A 20,061-nucleotide genomic window follows, 5' to 3' on the forward strand; every position below is an offset into this window, starting at 1 on the left:
TGGAAGTAAAAACCTTGTAATGTATTATTTTGTTTTGTTTTTTAAGATTTTCTGGGGAAAAGAAACTTTGTACGCACAAAAACTGGTGTAATTGGCAAATAACTCAAGACTCACAAGAAATGTATAACTTCACACTCATAGCTGAAAATTACTTAAGGAAGAGAAGTGTCAATATCCTTTTTAACCTGACTCATCGAGGTGAGACTAGAGTTGTCACAGCCCACCGTGGCTACTAACATGTCTTTGTTTGACAGACTGTGTCATCAAGTAAATGTGCTGTAGATCTTTGTCTCATTCACAGCCGATGTGAGAGTTAGAATTTATACCTGTTGTTGATGCCACATTTCTCCTCATGGATGCACGCATCCGCTATTATTTGTTTGTTTTAATAATGTCACGAGCACCAATGAGCTTACTACCCGACTTCAAAACTAGCACTCTAACAATAACTTCTATCATATCTCATCCTATCATGCCCTCACCCCCGCTCCTTCCACCAAGATAATTATCACTTTAAATTGTGTGCATGTGTATTCTCATTTCTTATGTAATGGTAAAAATGCCTTTATTTTGTTTGGTTTTAATGCATAGAAAGAATATCAAGCTGTGTGTAATAATTTGGTAATTATGTTTATATAATATTAACTTGCTAATATTTGCCCATGTTGTTTAGTGTTGCTATAGTCCATTCACTTTTACTGCTGTGTAGTATTTCATTGTGTAAATATTAAATATTTTATATGTGCATCTCCTTTGATGGATTTGCAGGTTGTATCAAGGTTTTTGCTCTTGGGTACATGTTAATATGAACATTTTTATACATGTGTCCAGTACACATTTACAATTGTTTTTCTTGCATATATGCTTAAGCATTGGATCAGATGTAGAATATGTTCAACTTATAGGATAAGGTCAAATTATTTTTCAAGGGAGTAGTACCAGTTATACTCCCACCCTATAGATTCACATATTCTTACCAAGTTGGTATTGGCACATTTTTTTTTATTTTTGCCAATTAAATGGCTATAAAATGGTATTTCATGATAGTCTTGAGATTGAATCTCATGAGTGTTTTGGCCACATCTGTTTTCTCTTTTATGAAAAGCTTACGCATGCAATTTACACATTTTTTGTTGGTAAGAGTATTCATATATTCCTGATACTGATTTGTTGTTCATTTCTATACTGCTAATATCTTATCCCAATTTGTAACTCACTTTCTTTTATATGTCTGTTGATGAACAAAAGTTTATCATTTTTAAAGCAGATAATTTTATAAAAATATTTTAAAGAGATCATTTCCTACCCCAAGATCAGAAGGGCAGTCACCTATAAGTTTTTAGTAAGAAGTTTAAAGGTTTTTAAGAAGACAAATTCCAAATCCATCTGGGATTGATTTTTTTTTATATTAGGTGAGATAGGGTTATGACACTGAATTTCTCTGTTTGGTAACCATTTTTCCATAACTGTTTATCAAATAACTCTTCCTTCGCTAATGATCTGACATGCCACCTCTTTCACTGTTAGGAAAGCATAGGAGAGTTCTGGATTCTTAATTCCACTGGTTGGTCTGTTTATTCCTGCACTAGTATTACACTAACTTACTTAAAGTTTCAGATGAGTCTTGACATCAGGTAGGATAAGTCTCTCACCCTATTCTTTTTCAGAAATATCCTCACTATTCTTGGTGCCATACTCTTTTATGTAAAATTGATAATTAATTTACCAAATTCTATGAAAAGCCCTACTGGGCTTTTCATTGGAATTGCACTTAATCTATAAATACAATTTGGAGAGATCAATATCTCTATGTTACTAAATCTTCCTGTGCCTGGACATAGTATATTTTTATATTTCTTTAGGCCTCTGTTAAAATCATTTCATAAAGTTTTAAATGTTTCCCTTGTATACTTTTTTTCCTTGTATATTTTTTGTACTACTAATATGGCTCCAATGACTGGAGGAACATCCCAGTTCTTCATTTCGAGCCGGTTTGCATAAAACCACACAGACACATGTGGAGTGGTTTTACGGAGAGAAAAGTTTAATAGGCAAGAAAGAAGGAAGAAGGAAACAACTCCCCCATACAGAGACAGAGGGAGGAGGGATTTGAACAAAGAGAAAACCCCCTGTGCAGCAGAAAAGTGGCTGTTTATGTGAGGAGGCTGGAGGAGTTGGTTTCTGATTTGCATAGGGCTGAGGGGATTGGCTTGACCAGGCATGTCATTCACCTACCCTGGGAAAAAAATGGCCCTCCCACCCTACCCTTTTAATATGCAAATGCAGGGCACCTTGATGTTCTACGCACAGCACATAGATATTACCTGTTATATCATCTCCCTTTTAAATCTTGCTGCATCTTGTAAGTCCACAAGTAACTATATATGTTTAATGTTCACCATTAGAGCTTATGCAAATATTTCTCTGGTCATTTTGATAATCTGAAATTTATTCCCTAGTACTTTCTTCAGAAAGTGCTTATGGAAACAACAGTTCCCTGAATTTTTGAATGTCAATAAAAGTTTTACTCTGGTCTTTGTATTTAATGGTCAGTTTGAATAGATATAAAATTTTTAGCTTACATTTTCTTCCTTGAGTATCATAAATTTTATTGTTGCATTTTTTTTTTCTGGCATACAGCAAGGCTCATGAAAAGCCTAGTAGTAATGGTAATCTATTTTTTCCCCATTAGAAGTCACTTGGTTTTTTTGCCCAGATGCCCAAAAGATTTTTTTCTTTTTCTTTAAAACCTTTGTCTTGGTGTTGGCTATGCTAGGTTGATGTGTTCAGTAATATGGTACATTCTTTCAATATGTATTATCACATATTTTTTTAATTCAGGAAATTTTTTGAATTATCATTTTTGGTATTTGGCCACCTTCCTTTGGTTTTCTTTTTCAGGAATTCTTGCTAACTCTATATTGAACCTTTTTTTCCGATCTTTAATATTTGTTACTTTCTCTTGCATTACTTTTATCCCTTCATTTATTTTATTTAAAAATTTTTTTTCTCCTTTTACCTCCTATTTGCTTAAGAAATTATCTGTTGTGTTTTTTTTCCTGTGGTAACTACTTCCAGTTTAGTCTTCAATTTTGAATTTATTTTTTGTTTTATATCTATTTCTTTCCTGAGTTCTGTTACCTCATCCATGACGTTTGCTAAATCTGATTTATATTGTTCGCTAATATCTTTTATCACTTTTACAATGTCTTTTAGTCTATTTTGAAGTAGTTGTCTTATCATATTCATTTCTGCTGTATCTGTGGTTGTGTCTTTTTCATTCACAATATTATCTATATGTACCTTTGCTCTTATTATTTGGTAATCTTGCTGGAAGTTTACTTTGATTTCTTTTTTAAAAGAAACCAATTTTGCTTTGAAAATTGTTCTTTTTATTGTGTTTTGTTGTTGTTGAATTTCCACCGTAATTTTTATTACCCATTTTCTTCTACTTTCTTGGATTTTTTTCTGTTGTTCCTTTTACTTTTCTAAGTTGAGTATTAGTTCACAAATAAAATATTTAAAGCTATATATTTCCATTGAAATACCAGTTTTATGGCATCCACAACAGTCCAGTAAGTTTTAACTTAACATTGCAGTGCTTTCATTATAATGAACTATATATGATACCATTTCTAATCCATGAATTAATTTGTTTCAAATTTTCTAAAATGAAATTTTTATTTTTTTGTTATTAATTTTTAACAGAAATTCACTGTGGTCATAGGAAGTGTCTATGTGATACGTATTCATTGAAATTGTCGAGGTTTGTTTTATGGGCTTGTACCTTGCTGAAAGTGTGGTCTATGGACCAGAAGCATCAGTATCACCTAGGAGCTTTGTAGAAGTGCAGAATCTCAGGCCTCAGTCCTACTGAACCTGAATCTGTATTTTAACAAGGTCATCAGGTGATTTCCTATCTGTATCAAAGTTCGAGAAGCATTGATCTAGTCTCTGATGAAGTAGGTTAAATTTGTTCATTGTTTTGTTCAGATCTTCTATATCTTTCTTGGTTTTGCTGACCGGCCTATCAGTAATTGAGAAGGGTATGTTAAAATTACTCACTATTTTGGTAAAATTGTTTATTTCTCCCTGAAGTTCTATAAATTTTTACTTTACATATTTTGAGGGTATTTTATCAGATTCATCGTTTAGAGTCACTGTATCTTCTTTATGCTAATCCATAGATTTCTTGTATGTCTTTTTTAATGTTTCTTTTGTTAATTTTAAACTCATCATTTGTTTATTCTCATACCACTGCTACACTGCAGTCTGTAAATCACTTTGTCATGTTTCTCGTCATAGTCATGCTGCTCAGATGTCTCACTGTCTTGGTTTCTGAGCTTGAATTCCCCCGTAAGTGTCTTCTATGCTGTTAGCCGGTAAATATCAGAGAAAGGCTGAGCAGAGCATGGCCTAGGGATGAGCTGAGGATAGAGAGATATAGGCCCCCCCAAAACCATAATTAATCACTCTTCATTGTACCCAACAACCCTTCAGGTCAGGGTTTCACCTTCAGCCGTGCCCCTCACTTTCATCCCTCAAGAAGCAGCATTAAGAGGTTAGATTGGAATCTACCAGACCTGTGTGTCTGGAGGAGAGAGAAGAAGAAAAAGAGGATTTCCTCATTTTCCTCAGCTCCTTGCCTTGCAGGACTTCTGTTCTTTCCTGTTGTTACTCCTGGGAACCCCTGCTCCCGTGGTCTGAGTTTGAGTTTGATTACTTAAGCTTTTTTTTTTTTTTTTTTTTTTTTTTTTGAGATACAGACAGCATTGCTTCATGTGACCTCCATGTTCTGGCACAGGTTGGTTGCTACCTTCTGCAATCTTCTGTCCAAGATTGGCATTTGTATTGGCCAGATGCGACCTATATTTTGTATCATACCTGAAAGCTTTCCACTATAGCAGAATCATTACAGAATCTTGTATACGTTTGGTTACTTAGGAATCATTCTTGGTGGTACTTTTCACCCTTTTATCTTTCAGATTCACTCCATCTGCAACTACTATTTGATTTTTTATTTCTAAACATTTTAAAAACATACTCACTTCTTTCCGTCTCCACAATTACTCCCTGAGCCCAATTTACTTCCCTTCTGACTTGGGCCACAAATATAGCTTCCCACCAGATTTACAAGTATCTTCATATTCTCTATACCCCAGCATAGGTGATCATCTCAAAAGCAAATTTGATCATATTACCACTGCTTCAAAATTAGTAAAGCATTTTTAAAGATATAGACAATATCACTTGATATAACCCTCATGGTCAAGCACAGGTTGGCTGCCACCTTCTTCTTTGTCTGCCCCTTGTTTTTTCAGTGTGAGGCCAGGTGCCTTCTCTGTCTCCTACAGGTTTGTTGCAATCTCTTTTGATGCAGGATCTTTATACATGTTGTTCACTTTTACTGGGATGCCCCCCTCTTCTCCTTTTACCTGCTTAATTACTATATATCTTTAGATTTCAGCTTAATCCTCACTTCACCCTCCAACAGAGCAGGCACTGGGGACCCAGCAATGAACAAAATTGAGTGACTGCCTCTAGTGAACTCATATGCTAGTGTGTGTTGAGAGGGCTGGATTGGGGGCAGGATTGAGGACTGCAGACATAACAACGTGTTAACATGTAAAGAAGTCAGTACAATAACTTCAAGTGCAGGTAAATCCTACAAAGAAGGTAAAATTCAAGTAATAGGGTAGAGAATGCCCGGGATGTTGCTGCCATTAGGATAGTTATGGAAAGCCTCTAAGAGAGCAGTCTTAAAGGATGAGAGGGAGGCCTCCAGCCCCGCCCAGCTCAGTGTTTCCCAGCATGCACTGCAGTGACATGTTTTCCTTGTGCTGGAAAGCAGCGTTTAGTGTCCACACTGTCCTAGTCAGATGAGAGTACTACCCCACCAGTAGGCTGTCTTGATGTCCTTTCTTCAGTTGCTGTGTGAGTTGGCTGTTCTTTAGTATCATTCAATGGCTCCCTTGGCTTGCAAAGGACAGGGTTCATGGAAAGCCCACCATATTCTATGAGAATGCATTCATTATTGTGTTGCTTGGGCTGTGAAGGATGTTACTTGCTCAGTTTAAAGTCTCATGGGATACTCAAAATGATGACAACTTTCTCATAAGGGCTGCTGTAGTAGTCTGAGCATTCACATGAGTGACACATATTTCACCTTTTTAGCTAGCTGTCATTACATAATGAAGAGAGAGGGAGATTCTCTGAAAGAGAATGTTCGGGAATAGACATTGCAATGGGAATACGTGTGCCATAGTAAACTGTGTATATTCAGGAATGTAAAGGAATACAAAGGTTGTTAAAGGAAAAAATGAGGAGGATTATATTATTGTTTTGAGATAATTATTCTTAGCTACAAGGATCAATAACAAGGGCGGTATCAGTCCAAGTTTGGACAAGCAGTTGCTGGGCAGATGTCCTTGCAGACATTTTTGGTGTGTGTGAGATTGTGATGGCCTTTATACAAGATTATGGTTTTTGCAGTCTTTTGTGAGAATTTTTTATTCAGATATTCATGCATGAGAACCCTCCTTCCCTTCATGGCCTTCCCTGGCTTCATTATTCAGGGTTTTAAAAAATCATGTGACTCCATTTTTATTCTGACAACTTTCACATTTCCCCCTTTGGATCAAGATCTCTCTCTGAAATCATTGCTGATCATCCTTTAACCAGGATGGACCTGTCCTGGGTTACTGATCTGGTCCCACATTGGAGGGAGTGATTGGCAACTAGGGGTCAGTGTCAAAACCCTTGTAGCCATATTTGAACAACAAAGGGAGGTCTGGAGGGAGTTACTCTCAGGATAAGCCTTCCTGGAGTCCATTGTTAAGTTTAATTTTATCTGTTCTGTAGTCTTTTGGCCATCCTCTCAAAGTGCTGGGCCAAGCATTGTTCTGTTAGGAATAGTACTTCAGCAGAAATTTGACAAGGAAGAAGTACAAAAGTTTAAAAGGAAAATGGAAAATAAAGTTAATAGTAATATGATAATCCCAGTTTGCATAATAGTTTTGAGCTTTGAGCCTCACCTTAAGGGCAGACAATTGAATAAATCAAATGACATGGGACTTAGGTGAGACCTGTTGTAATTATGTGACCTGTTTTTTTAAAAAATTGTATGTATACAGGCCTCAACTTCCCCAGAGGAATTTATCTGTATACAACATATAGTATTAGCAGTAGCACAGATATTTCCTTATTTCATGACTTAAGGGAGCTCTGGAGTCAGGTTCTATCAAGTTATCAACAGAAACTACTGATTGTGAAATTTCGATTACACTATTATCCTGTAAAGAAAAAGATACGCATAAGAAAGGAAAAAGTAAGAGGGGCAAGAGTCTCATTATGATGGGGGAATCTTGTCCCATCATCTTGGAAAAAGTTGTTCACTACATAAAGCCATCAACCTCGTGTCCTCGTTTGCAGCTTGAAGGTCACTGGGTGTGGAATCAGTAGGTTCCATGACCTTTCTGTGCAGCTCGTACATCAGGCATGAGACTTGTCCCTTGAAAGTTAAGTTGTCCAGCTTCAGTTTAAGGGCTTTAGGAAGAGAGCAGGTTTTAGAGAGTTATAGCCAAATATTGGAGGAAATTAAGAGAATACAGGATCTAGTCCAACCTACAGGCAGATAGCAAGAATTCAAAATCAGTGCACTGGTTTATGGAAGGAGAGTTGGGTTCAAATGATATGTCTGACAAAATGGGACCTGTTCATGTGGCTATGTTATATTTGCCCTGATGGGTAATTTTATGAAGGCTGGGTACCAAATTTTGGGTAAAGCAATTTCTGCGGCAGATTTTTTAAAAAACATCCTCCCTTTTTGTGTTTCAACTGAATTTAGGGGTTAAACATTCAAATATTTGCGTTTTAGCTAGGACTAGCTAAATTGTATCACAAGACCAAAATCTACAAGTGGCCTTCAATTTTAGCAATAATTTATCTTTTTGTTTGCCGGTCTCATTGGCTCAATTAGTCAACCTAAGTGGGGAAATGTTTTAGAGAAAGGTACTTACAGTCTCCGACTCCCTTGGCTTTTTCTGGCTTATGCATGAAAGACAAAGCAAAATTTTTATGCCAGGCAGAGATAACTTATATTATTGCTCTGAACTCAAGATTTTGACTTGTTTAATCTGAGAGCCTAACTTTTTATAAACATTTATCTAGTCCTTTTCTTTTTAGATTATCAGTCTTTTAATTAGGTATGATATCACCCTAAGCAACTGCTAGCAAGGCAAACCTAATTTTACATTTCCGAAAGGATGACTCTTAGGTGTACAAGGCTAGGTTATTGGTTGCCACAGACCTGTTGTAGTTTGAAAGCCCTCTTTTTGTTTTTCTTATCTTGGCTGAAATGCTTTGAGGAAAACTTCTACTTGGCTTTTGAAATTAGTAACAGTAGAATATCCTAATTCAAGTGAAAAAGTTAATAGATTCAGAGTAAGCAGAGAGGAAGAAGAGAAAAAAAAAAAAACAGATAAAGAAGTTGGGAGCCTCTATATACCAGCATTTAAAAAAAATCTATAGTTGTAGTTTCTTAATTTGGTACAGAGAAAAACAAGTCTGGGGACATTGAATGATTCTTAAGATGACCATTGACTGAAAAGTGTTCATGAGGAAAAGTCACGTAGCCAACCAGAATACTTGGCATGCCTGAATACTGGGGAATCCCATTCTATTTGCTATTAATCTCTCCAGACCAAATAAATCCTATAAATCCTGTCAGGGAATGTCAGGAGTTTAGACCAGTATTTTAGAAGGTGAGTAGCCACCTTAGTGGATTTTAATTGGCCATTGCCTGGCCACCATTTACAATATTTTTGTTCTCAGAAGACATTGAAAATCAAGCAAGAGAAAAAGAGCCAACTTGTTTACAGATACACATAACCAAATCAAAATGAAACCAAGATCAGAGTACTTGCGAAAATTGTAACTCAGATGTGCAGAGCAAACAGAATATTAAATCAGGTGTGCAGACCAAACAGCACTCTGATTTTGTAGAAATCAGGAAGGATGCAAGGTCCTCCCAGGAAGGATGCAAGGTCCTTTCTTAAGATGGCCTTGTTTCTAGTTGAAGAGGACTGACTAGAAGCAGCTAGTGTGCACTGCTCTCACAGAGAGGAAACAAAGTGGTCTGTAAATACTAGCTCTTCAAGTAGATTGTCTAAGACGTCACATCAGGATTCACAAAGGAGGCAGCAGGCCCCATGGAGAACAGAGATGAGCAAAGCCAGGCAGCTCCTACGGGGACTGGTGTGGAGCCAGGGGAGGCTCCTTAACGTGGGGAAAGGGTGAACAAGTGAGAGTTTTTGGGAAATCCACACTTACACCATGGACCTTTGTAATCCTGGGCACATGAGAACCCACATGCCCCTGCCCCAGGCCTCTGGACTAACAGAGAGCTGCCTGGAGTCTTTAGAGAGGTACTACTCAAGCGCACATGGAGCTCCACAGGCCTTGGATCCCTGAGCAGCCTGGTACAAGCTGCTGTAACCCCAATAGAGGCCATTGCCTGGGTGCTGAGGAGTGGCCAGACTGCCCCACTGCTCCTCACTGAGGCTCATTGGTTTGGGCTTCTAGTGCAGCAACTGCACCCCTGCCTGAACACTGTGGGTAGTGTGGCTCTGTGTTCCTCCAGGAAGCACCCAGACTGCAGATCACACGATCCGCCACCCCTGCCTCCCTTCTCCAGGCAAGGCTCATGGCTTGGGCTCCAGCACAATAGCCACACCCCCACCTGAACACTGTGGACAGTCACGGCTCTGAGTTCCTCTGGGGCAAAACTCCCAGAGGTAGAAACAAGGTGTGGCACCCTTGTGAGCCCCCAAAAGTGAAGTCCAGCATCGGTTGGGTGGGAGGAAGTAGGAGCATGTCACGCACCCCAGAGCCATGTGTCTTCATTGCTTCACTGCCCTCCCCAGTGAAGGACCCACAGCCTAGCTTCCCTGCCACTACCTGAACATTTCAGCTGTGGCCCAGAGCCCTTCTGAAAACCCAGCCCCCACTGGCCTGGGATATTCCCTTTGGCTGGCGGCCTGGAACTGTGGAAATACCTACCTCACTCCAACCACTTTCCCTGGGGCCTGAGATTGGGCTGATTCAACTAGCCAATACCGCTGCAACCAACATCCACTCGCGTGGGCCCAAGAGTGGAGTCCCCCCATACAAGAAGCAGTAGTACTGCCACATCCGAGAACAGACAAGCCATAAAGCTATCTGTATTGGGTTGAGTAACGAGATTATGCTGTGAAATCACTCCCACAGAGTCACAAAACAGACATTTCCCATGGCTTTCAACCACATTGTGGACTGCAGATAGACTACAAGGTACACCTGAACTAGGAGTCACAAGTCCTGCAACAGGGGAGTGACAGGGAAACAGCTCAAGTTCCTGCCTATCTAGGATGGGGAGCTGGTGAAGCCATTTATCCCCCATCCCTGCAGAGACCTAAGTGCGTTTACAGGAGCTTATCCTAGTCACCCTTGCCAGGGCTAGTGCCTGTGCTCACCGTTGGGGTATTTGTGGGCAAGCCAGGGAGCTCCAGCTCTGCCCACATTTGTCACCCTACCTCTGTAGAACAGGAACCCCAGGGAACTGGGCACTCCACTGTCCTGGCCTTCACCTGCAAAAACAGAACACTTCACAGTAAACATAGACAGGATACTTACCCACCTGCTTGTGTAGCAGCTGGCACTTACCCGCAAGTGCCATCTACTGGCCTGTAGTCCAAGCCACGCAGCCCACAATGAAACCTGCTGACAGAAGTACGTAGGGCTGTAGGGCTATAGGTGCAAAGCCAAAAGACCTTACCCTCTCCAGATGAGAAGGAAAAAGCATTCTGGCATCATGAAAATCGAAATGGTGAACAACATCAAAGGATCTCTCTGGCTCCTGAACCAAAATGGAAACTCAGAAATGACAGATAATGAATTTAAGGCATCAATTGTAAGGAAGCTCAAAGAGATCCAAGACAAAGTTGAAAATCAACATGAAGAAACGTCTAAATCAGTCCAGGAAATGAAGAAAGAGATAAACATCTTAAAAAGAAATCAATTAGAACTACTGGAACTGAAAAACTCACTTAAGGAATTTCAAAATACAATTTAAAGCTTTGTTAATAGACTGAACAAAGCAGAAGAAAGAATTTCAGAGCTTGAAGAATGTTTTTTCAAACTAACCTAGTCAGACAAAAATGAAGAAAAGATAATTTTTAAAAATGAACGAAGTCTTTAAGAAATATGGCATTATGTAAAGCCACTAAACATACAAATTATTGGCATTCTTGAGAGAGTAGGAGAAAAAGTAATCAATCTGGGAAACAAATTTGAGGGAATAATAGAATAAAATCTCTGTAATCTTGCTAGAGAGGTAGACACCCAGATACAAGAAATCCAGAGAACACCTGCTAGGTTCTACACAAAATGAACATCAATATGGCATATAGTCACCAGATTGTTTAAGGCCAGCACTAAAGAAAAAATCTTAAATACAGCTAGAGGAAAAGGTCAGATCATCTACAAAGAAACCCCCATCAGGCTAACAGTAGACTTCTCAGTAGAAACCTTCAAGCCAGAAGAGATTGGGGGTCTATTTTCAGCATTCTCGAAGAAAAGACATTCCAACCAACAATTTCATGTCCAAATTGAGCTTTATACGTGAAGGTAAAATAAAATAAGGGAAAGTAAAATCTTTTTTCAGATAGGCATTGCTAAGGGAATTTGTTACCATTAGATCAACCTTACAAGAAATCTTTAAGGAAGTTCTAAATGTGGAAACAAAAGAACAATACCTGTTACCACAAAATCACACTTAAGTATCTATCCCACAGACCCTATAAAGGAACCACAGAATAGAAACTACAAGTCAACCAGCTAACAGCTTCACAATAGGATCAAAACCTCCTATATATATATTAATCTGGAATGTAAACAGTCTTAACACCCCCACTTAAAAGGCACAGTGGCAAGTTGAATTAAAAAGAAAAAAACAAAAACAAAAACAAGACCCATCTGTCTGCTATGTTCAAGAGATCCATCTTACATGTAATGACATCCATAGGCTTAAAGTAAAGGGTTGGAGAAAGATCTGTCATAAAAATGGAAAACCATAAAGAGTAAGGGTCACTATTGTTATATCAGGTAAAACAGACTTTAAACCAACAACAGTTAAAAGAGACAAAAACAAAACAGACACTACATAATGATAAAGGGCTCAATTCAGTAAGAAAACTGTTGACTCTAAATATATATGTACCCAAATGGAAGCACCCAGATTCATAAAACAAGTACTTCCTATTTTATGACTTACAAAGAAACTTAGATAATAACCACACAACCACACAAAAATAGTGGGGGGATTTCAACACCACACTGACAGCGTTAGATCATCGAGGGATAAAACTAACAAATTCTGGACTTATATTCAACACTGTACTAATTGGGCTTAATAGACATCTACAGAACACCCATCAACCACAGAATATACATTCTTCTCATCTGCACACAGAACATACTCCAAGATTAGCCAGATGCTTGGCCATAAATCAAGTCTCAATAAATGCAAAAAAATCAAAACTTTTGGGTAAACAACAAAACGAAGGAAGAAATAAAAAAAATTTTTGGAAATAAACAAAAACAGAGACATAACATACCAAAATCTCTGTGATGCAGCAAAAGCACTGTAAAGAATAAAGTTTATAATGCTAAATGCCTGCATCAAGAAGTTAGAAAGATCTCAAATTAACGATCTCATATAACACCTAGAGAAACTAGAAAAACAAGAACAAACTGACCCCAAAGCTAGAGAAGAAAATGAATAACTAAAATTGAGCAGAACTGAATGAAACTGAGACCCCAAAACCCATACAAAGGCTCAGTGAAACCAAACACTGGTTTTTTGAAAGGATAAACAGGATTGATAGACCTAGCTAGATTGTAGTTTTGATTTGTGTTTCTCTGATGATCCGTGATGTTGAGCACTTTTTCGTATGCCTGTTTGCAAATTGTATTTCTCCTTTTGAGAAATGTCTATTCAGATCTTTTGACCATTTTAAAATCAGATTATTAGTTTTTTTTTTCCTATAGAGTTGTTTGAGCTTCTTATGTATTCTAGTTACTTAATCCCTTATCAGATGGAGAGTTTGGAAAAAATTTATTTCCATTCTGTGGTTTGTCTCTTCACTTGGTTGATTGTTTCCTTTGTTGTGCAGAAGCTTTTTAACTTGAAGAGATTCTATTTGTCCATTTTTGCTTTGGTTGCCTGTGGTTGTTGGGTATTACTCAATGGATTTTACTTGCATAAATTATTCCAGTGTCTTAGAGAGTTTCCCCAGTGTTTTCTTGTAGTAGTTTCATAGTTTAAGGTCTTAAATTTAGGTCTTTAACCCATTTTGATTTGATTTTTGTATGTGGTTAGAAATAGATGTCTAATTTGATTTTTCTGCATATGGATATCCAGTTTTCCCAGCACTATTTGTTGAAGAGACTGTCCTCTCCCCAATGTATGTGTTTTGCCACTTTTGTAAAAAATGAGTTTACTATAGATGTATGGATTTATTTGGGGTTCTCTAGTCTGTTCTACTGGTCTATGTATCTGTTTTTATGCCATTACCATACTGTTTTGGTTACTATAGCTCTATAGTATAATTTGTAGTCAGCTAATGTGATTCCTGCAGTTTAGTTCTTTTTATTTAGGATAGCTTTGGCAATTCTAGGTCTTTTGTGGTTCCATATAAATTTTCAGATTGTTTTTTCTATTTTTGTAAGGAATATCTTTGGTATTTTGATATGGATTGCAATAACTATGCAGATTGCTTTGAGTAGAATGGATATTTTAACAATATGGATTCTTCCAATCCATGAACATAGAATATGTTTCCTTTTTTGAGTCTTCTTCAATTTCTTTCATCAATATTTTGTAGTTTTCATTGTAGAGATACTTCACTGCTTTGGTTAAGTTAATTCCTAGGTATTTAGTTTTATTTGTAGCTATTGTAAATGGGATTACTTTCTTGATTTCTTTTTCAGATTTTTTGCTGTTGGCATATAGGAATGCTACTGATATTTGTATATTGATTCTGTATCCTGCAACTTTACTGAATTTGTTTATCAGTTCTAATAGTTTATTGATGAAGTCTTTAAGTTTTAACAAATATAAGATAATATCATCTGCAAACAAGGAAAATTTGACTTCTTCCTTTCCAATTTGGATGCCCTTCCCTTCTTTATCTTGTCTGATTGCTCTAGCAAGGACTTCTAGTACTATGTCAAGTAACAGTGGGGAAAGTGGACATCTTTGTCCTGTTCCCAATCTTTGAGGATAGGATTTCAGTTTTTCCCCATTCAGTATGATACTAGCTATGGGTCTGTCATATATGACTTTTATTGTGTTGACATATATTCCTTCTATACCCAGTTATTTTAGTACTTTTATCATGAAAGGGATGTTGAATTTCATCAAATGCTTTTTTAGCTTCAATTGAAATGATCTTTTTTTTTAAGTGATCATGTTTTAATTATGGGCTAAAAATGACTAATACAGTAAGCTTGAATTTAGAAAATTAAGTCTAAATAAATTGCTAGGGAATTCCACAATGGGAGTCAATGAAAATTCTTCTCTACATACAATATGATCATTAACAGACTAGTTCTTATTTGGAATGATAAGGCAAAAATATAGTAAAACCACACTTTTCCTATAAAAAGTTACACATTATCTTCAGTAGGGATAGCTATTGTACATGAAGAAACAAAGATATGATCACTTTATTGCACACGCAGAAACATTAGAGAATCTGGTCTTAGAATGATCTAGTCATCTTCTTCCTTTCCATCATCCTCAGCATCTCATTTCCTCTTCTCCCCTCAAAGACCTTTTTCTTCCTCTTCTTCCCCTTCTTCAACATAGTCATCATCATCTTCTTCATCCTGAATTTCTTCTTTCATTAAGTATTAGAGGCCCACTTCCTCTTCTCCCTCTCCCAACTCTGAACCTGCTTCATCTTCATCCTCATCCTCATCCTCATCTTCATCCTTCTCTTCCTCTTCCTCCTCTTCCTCATATCCTTCCAGTGGACCAGCTTCATTTTCCTCTTCCTCTTCATCATCTTCATCTCCATCCTCGTCATCCTCCTCTTCAGAGTCCGGTGCTTCATTATCCTCCTGATCAAATCCATCTAATATGTGATTTGCTGCAGCAGTTCAAAAATACTTTATAATCTTCCAGGTTTGTGATCTCACAGTTAAACAGGTCAAGACTTTTCAGTTTTTAAGATTTTGCAGAGCTTCTACTGTACTGAGATCTTTTATTTTGTTTCCACTCAGATTGAGGTAGGTAAGATGTGGACATTTCTCTGCCAGGACTTCCAAGCCTCCAGAAATTATATTGTCACTAAGCTCCCATTTTCGAAGTTCATTTAAGCTGGGAAACTGGGCCAGTGAACTTAGTTCCACATTAGCCATACTCATTCTAGTTCTTTAAAAGTAGCTTTCAGACCTTTAATTTCCCCATTGACACACAGGCAGTTATCAAGGACTAACTCTGTCACTCACTCTGGGGCTCTGTTCCCTAACTCCAGGCTAATCTTCTTCATCTCCATGTCCTCCTCTTCCTCTTCAGCTACTACTCTCCTTCTTTTCCCTTTCCTGCCTTTCCCAATACCCCCAACCCAAAACTTTTAAGAGATTTAGAAATGAATGAAAAGGAATGCAAATATAAACGCCCACTACCACCAGATAGGTGTGGGGGAGAAAGAAGAGAGTAGCAAATGGAGTCCAAGAGTTGGGACTCTAACTCAGCTGCCCCCACCTCCTTGTCCACACACTAGTGCATGCACACACATGCACGCATGTGCGCACATACATACACACACCCCCCCGCAGTTCCTTCCCCTTCAATGGCTGCTCAGAGACGGATCATATGGTTTTTGTCCTTCATTCTGTTGATATGATGTAACGCATTTATTGATTTGCATATGTTTGCATCCCTGGGATAAATTCTACTTGGTCATGATGAGTGATCTTTTTGGCATGTTGTTGAATTTGGTTTGGGAGTATTTTGTTGAGGATTTTTGTATCAATATTCATCAGTGATATTGGCCTATAGTTTTCATCTTTTTATCTGTCTCTGGTTTTGGTGTCATTGTAATACTGGCCTAGTAGAATGATTTTGGACATATTCCCTAGTAGTTTGAGTAGAATTGGTATTAGTTCTTCTTTAAATGTTTGGTAGAGTTTAGCGGTAAAGCCACTGGGTCCCAGGCTTTTCTTTGCTGAGAGACTTTTTATTACAAGTTCAAATTTGTTACTTGTTATTGAATCTGTTCAGGTTTTGGATTTCTTCACGGTTCAATATTGTTAGATTTATGTGTCTAGGAATTTTTCTGTTTCTTCTAGATTTTCCAATTTATTGTCATATAGTTCCTCATAGTAGCCTCTAATGATCCTTTGAATTTCTGCAATATCAGTTGTGATATCTCCCTTCTTATCTCTGATTTTATTTATTTGGGTCTTCTCTCTTTTTTTTTTTTTTCTTGGTCTGGCTAATGGTTTGTCAATTTTGTTTATCTTTTCAAAGAACCCACTTTTGTTGGTCTTTTGTATTGTTTTCTTAATTTCAATTTCATTTATTTCATCTCTGATCTTTATTATTTATTCTACTAACTTTAAGTTTGGTTTGCTCTTGCTTTTCTAGTTCTGTATTAGGTTGTGTATTTGAAGTTTTTCTTCTGTTTTGATGTGGGCATTTATAGCTATAAAATTCTTTCTTGGTACTGTTTTTGCTGCATCCTATGGGTTTTGGTGCATTGTGTTTCTATTATCATTTGTTTCAAGAATGTTTTCAGTTTCCTTCTTAATTTCTTAATTTGGGAGTGTATTGTTTAATTTCTATGTAGTTTATAGTTTCCAAAATTCCTCTTGTTATTGATTTCTAGTTTTATTCCATTATGATCAGAGAAGATGCCTGCTATTATTTCAATTTTTAAAACTGTTTGAGACTTGTTTTATGACCTAACATATAATCTGTCCTTGAGAGTGATCAATGTGCTGAGGAGAAGAATGTGTATTCTCTCGCCGTTGTAAAATATTTCTGTAAATGTCTATTAGGCCCATTTGTTCTATAGTGAAGATTAAATCAGATATTTCTTTGTTGATTTTCTGTCTGGAAGATCAGTCTAATGCTGAAAATGGGGTGTTAAAGTCTGCAGCTGTTGTATTAGGGTCTATCATTCTCTGTAGCTCTGATATTTCTCTGTATATCTGGCTGCTCCAGTGTTGGTTGTGTATATATTTCTAATTGTCATATCCTCTTGCTGAATTGACCCCTTTATCATTACATAATGACCTACTTTGTGTCTCCTTATAGGTTTTGTCTTGAAATCTGTTTTGTCTGGCATAAGTAAAGCTACTCCTGTTTCTTTTTGGTTTCCATTGCCATGGAATATCTTTTTCTATCCCTTTATCTTCAGTCTATACATGCCTTTAGAGGTTAAGTGTGTTTCTCATAGGCAACAGATCATTGGGTCTTTTGTTTTTAAATCCATTCAGCCACTCTCTGTCTTTTGATTGGAAAGTTTAGTCCATTTACATTCAATATTATTGATAAGTAAGGTCTTACTCTGGCCCTTTTTTATTTTGTTTTCTGGTTGTTTTCTGTTCTTCTCTTCTTTCTTTTCTTCATGTCTTTCTTTTAGTGCAGGTGATTTTCTCTGGTGGTATGATTTAATTTTCTGCTTTTTCCTTGTTGCATATTCATTATACATATATATTTTTTTAAATTTGAGGTTACCATGAGGCTTGCAAATACTACCTTATAACTCATTATTTTAAGCTGATAACATAATACTGCTTACATTAAACAAACAGGCAAAAAGAAAACTAATAAAAACTATACCCTTTAACTTTGTCTCTCTACTTTTTAACTTTTTCTTGTTTCTATTTATATAATTTTTTTTTTTTTTTTTTTTTTTTTTTTTTTTTTTTTTTTTTTTTGGAGACAGAGTCTCACTCGCTCTGTCTCCCAGGCTGGAGTGCAGTGGTGTGATTTTGGCTCACTGCAACCTCTGCCTCCCAGGTTCAAGCAATTCTCTGCCTCAGCCTCCTGGATAGCTGGAATTGCAGGCACCTGCCACCATGCCTGGCTAATTTTTGTATTTCTAGTAGAGACGGGCTTTCACCATGTTGGCCAGGCTGGTGTTGAACTCCCAACCTCATGATCTACCCCCTTGGCCTCCCAAAGTGCTAGGATTATAGGCGTGAGCCACCGCGCCTGGCCTGAGGCCCAAGGACTCTTTAGTCAGCTTGTGGTGAATGCTGCCAGGTCTGGGATTCGCCTTTTAGGGCAGTGGGCTCCTCTGTGCACCAGGTCAGATCCAGAAATGCCAGCCAAGAGCCAAGGCCTGGAATCAGAGACCCCAAGAGCCCACTTGGTGTTCTACTCCCCTGTGTCCAATTGGTACCTCAGGTGCAAGACAAAATCCCTTTTACTTTTCTCAGGCAGAGGGTGTCTCTCACTGCAGGCATGATAGTGGGTCTCACCTGAAGCCAGCAAGTCTCAGAGTTTCACCCAGGGCCCATGGTGTACTACCTGGGTATTGCTCCTGGTTATTCAGCGCCCAAGAGCTCTTTAGGCAGCAGGTTATGGGTCCTGCTTGGATGGGGTACTTCCCTTCAAGGCAACAGGTTCTCTTCTGGCCCAGGGTGTGTCTTCAGAAATGTGATCTGAGAGATAGGGCCTGGAGTGGGGGCCTCATGACTCTGACTGGTGCCCTGTCCTACTTTGGATGAGCTGGTATCCGAGATGCAAGACAAAGTCCTCTTGACTCCTCCCTCTCCTCTCCTCATGTGGAAGGAAAGGGTTTCTTTTGGAGCCACGAGCTGTGCTGCCTGGGGTTGGAGCAGGGGTGGCACAAACACTCCCTTAGCCTTCCCAGCTAGTGTCTCAGTAGGTCATCTTTCCCCGAAGTCTGCTTGCTCTAAGCCTGGCTCAACACTATGATTCACCTAAGAATTGCAGTTCTTGTTGCCTAGACTGACTTTCTAGTTTATTTAGGGCCTCAGAGCACTTTAGCCTACAGTGGTGAGCCTTGACAGAACCATTGGGTTCTGACTGCTGGGATGGGTGATTCCTGTCTGGCTAGGGCTCATATGAATGCTCCCTCTGTAGGCGGACATCAGCTGAGTTCAACCCAGTTTTGCTTGCTTTGCCAGTGACTGGGCAGCACTGAATTCCATGCAAAGTCTCTCAATCACTGAGCTCTCCCTGTCCTAAGTGCACAGAGGTTCTGTCCATGACACAGGGCTGCTGCCAGGGAATAGGGGAGGGGTGGCATCAGTGATTTAAGAATATCTTTCTTCACCTTTTCAGTGCCTCTTCCAGTGATACGATGTTGAAGCCAGGTACTGTGAGTGCCTACTTGATTTTTCAGTCTTATGAAAGTGCTTTTTTCATATAATTGTTAAATCTGGTGATCCCGCAGGTGGGACAATCGATGGAGCCTTTTCTTTAGCCATCTTAGTCTTGCTTCTGAGATACCAGTATGCCAATCTAAATAACAGAGAGGGAGACTCTAAAAGAAAATGATATTTATTCAGGAATAGGCATTGCAATGGGAATACATGTGCCATAGAAGACTATGTGTACACTCAGGAAGGTAAACAGAGACAAAGGTTTTTAAAGAAAAAATGAGAAGGATTACTTAATGTTTTCAGATAATTATTTTTGACTACAAGGATCAATAACAAGGGTGGTGTCAGTGTGAGGTTGGATAATCCTGTTGCTGGACAGATATCCTTGTAGAAGTATTTTTTTGTATAAGGTTGTGTTGACCTTTGTGCATGGTTGTGGCTTTTACAGGTTGTTTCAGGGTAGTTTTGTTTTCAGGTATTGGTGTAAGAGAGCCCTTCCTGTATGACCTTACCTGGCTTCATTTTTCAGGATTTTGTTTTTTAACACAAATGACCCCATTTTGATTCTGACAACTTTTATGTTGCAAGCTCTTGCCATAATTCTTGTCCCACACAGGGGATTCCTTAATCAGTCCAGTCACTCAGTTGTTTTTC

The 20,061-nt window shown here is 38.2% G+C and overlaps 1 protein-coding gene and 1 pseudogene across 6 annotated transcripts in view; one reads left to right on the plus strand and one right to left on the minus strand.

Moving 5' to 3' along the window:
• Positions 1-20,061, plus strand: part of OSMR (oncostatin M receptor) — a 95,537-nt gene that overhangs the window by 40,332 nt on the left and 35,144 nt on the right. For all 6 annotated transcript variants that reach the window (XM_015139937.3, XM_078004680.1, XM_015139936.3 and 3 more), the window contains one exon: positions 47-198. In XM_015139937.3, the coding sequence (XP_014995423.3) occupies positions 47-198 (152 nt within the window). The remainder of the gene's footprint in view (positions 1-46; positions 199-20,061) is intronic.
• Positions 14,812-15,574, minus strand: LOC693694 (acidic leucine-rich nuclear phosphoprotein 32 family member E pseudogene; annotated as a pseudogene).

This window comes from Macaca mulatta, chromosome 6, assembly GCF_049350105.2.
Source record: "Macaca mulatta isolate MMU2019108-1 chromosome 6, T2T-MMU8v2.0, whole genome shotgun sequence".
NCBI lineage: Eukaryota > Metazoa > Chordata > Mammalia > Primates > Cercopithecidae > Macaca > Macaca mulatta.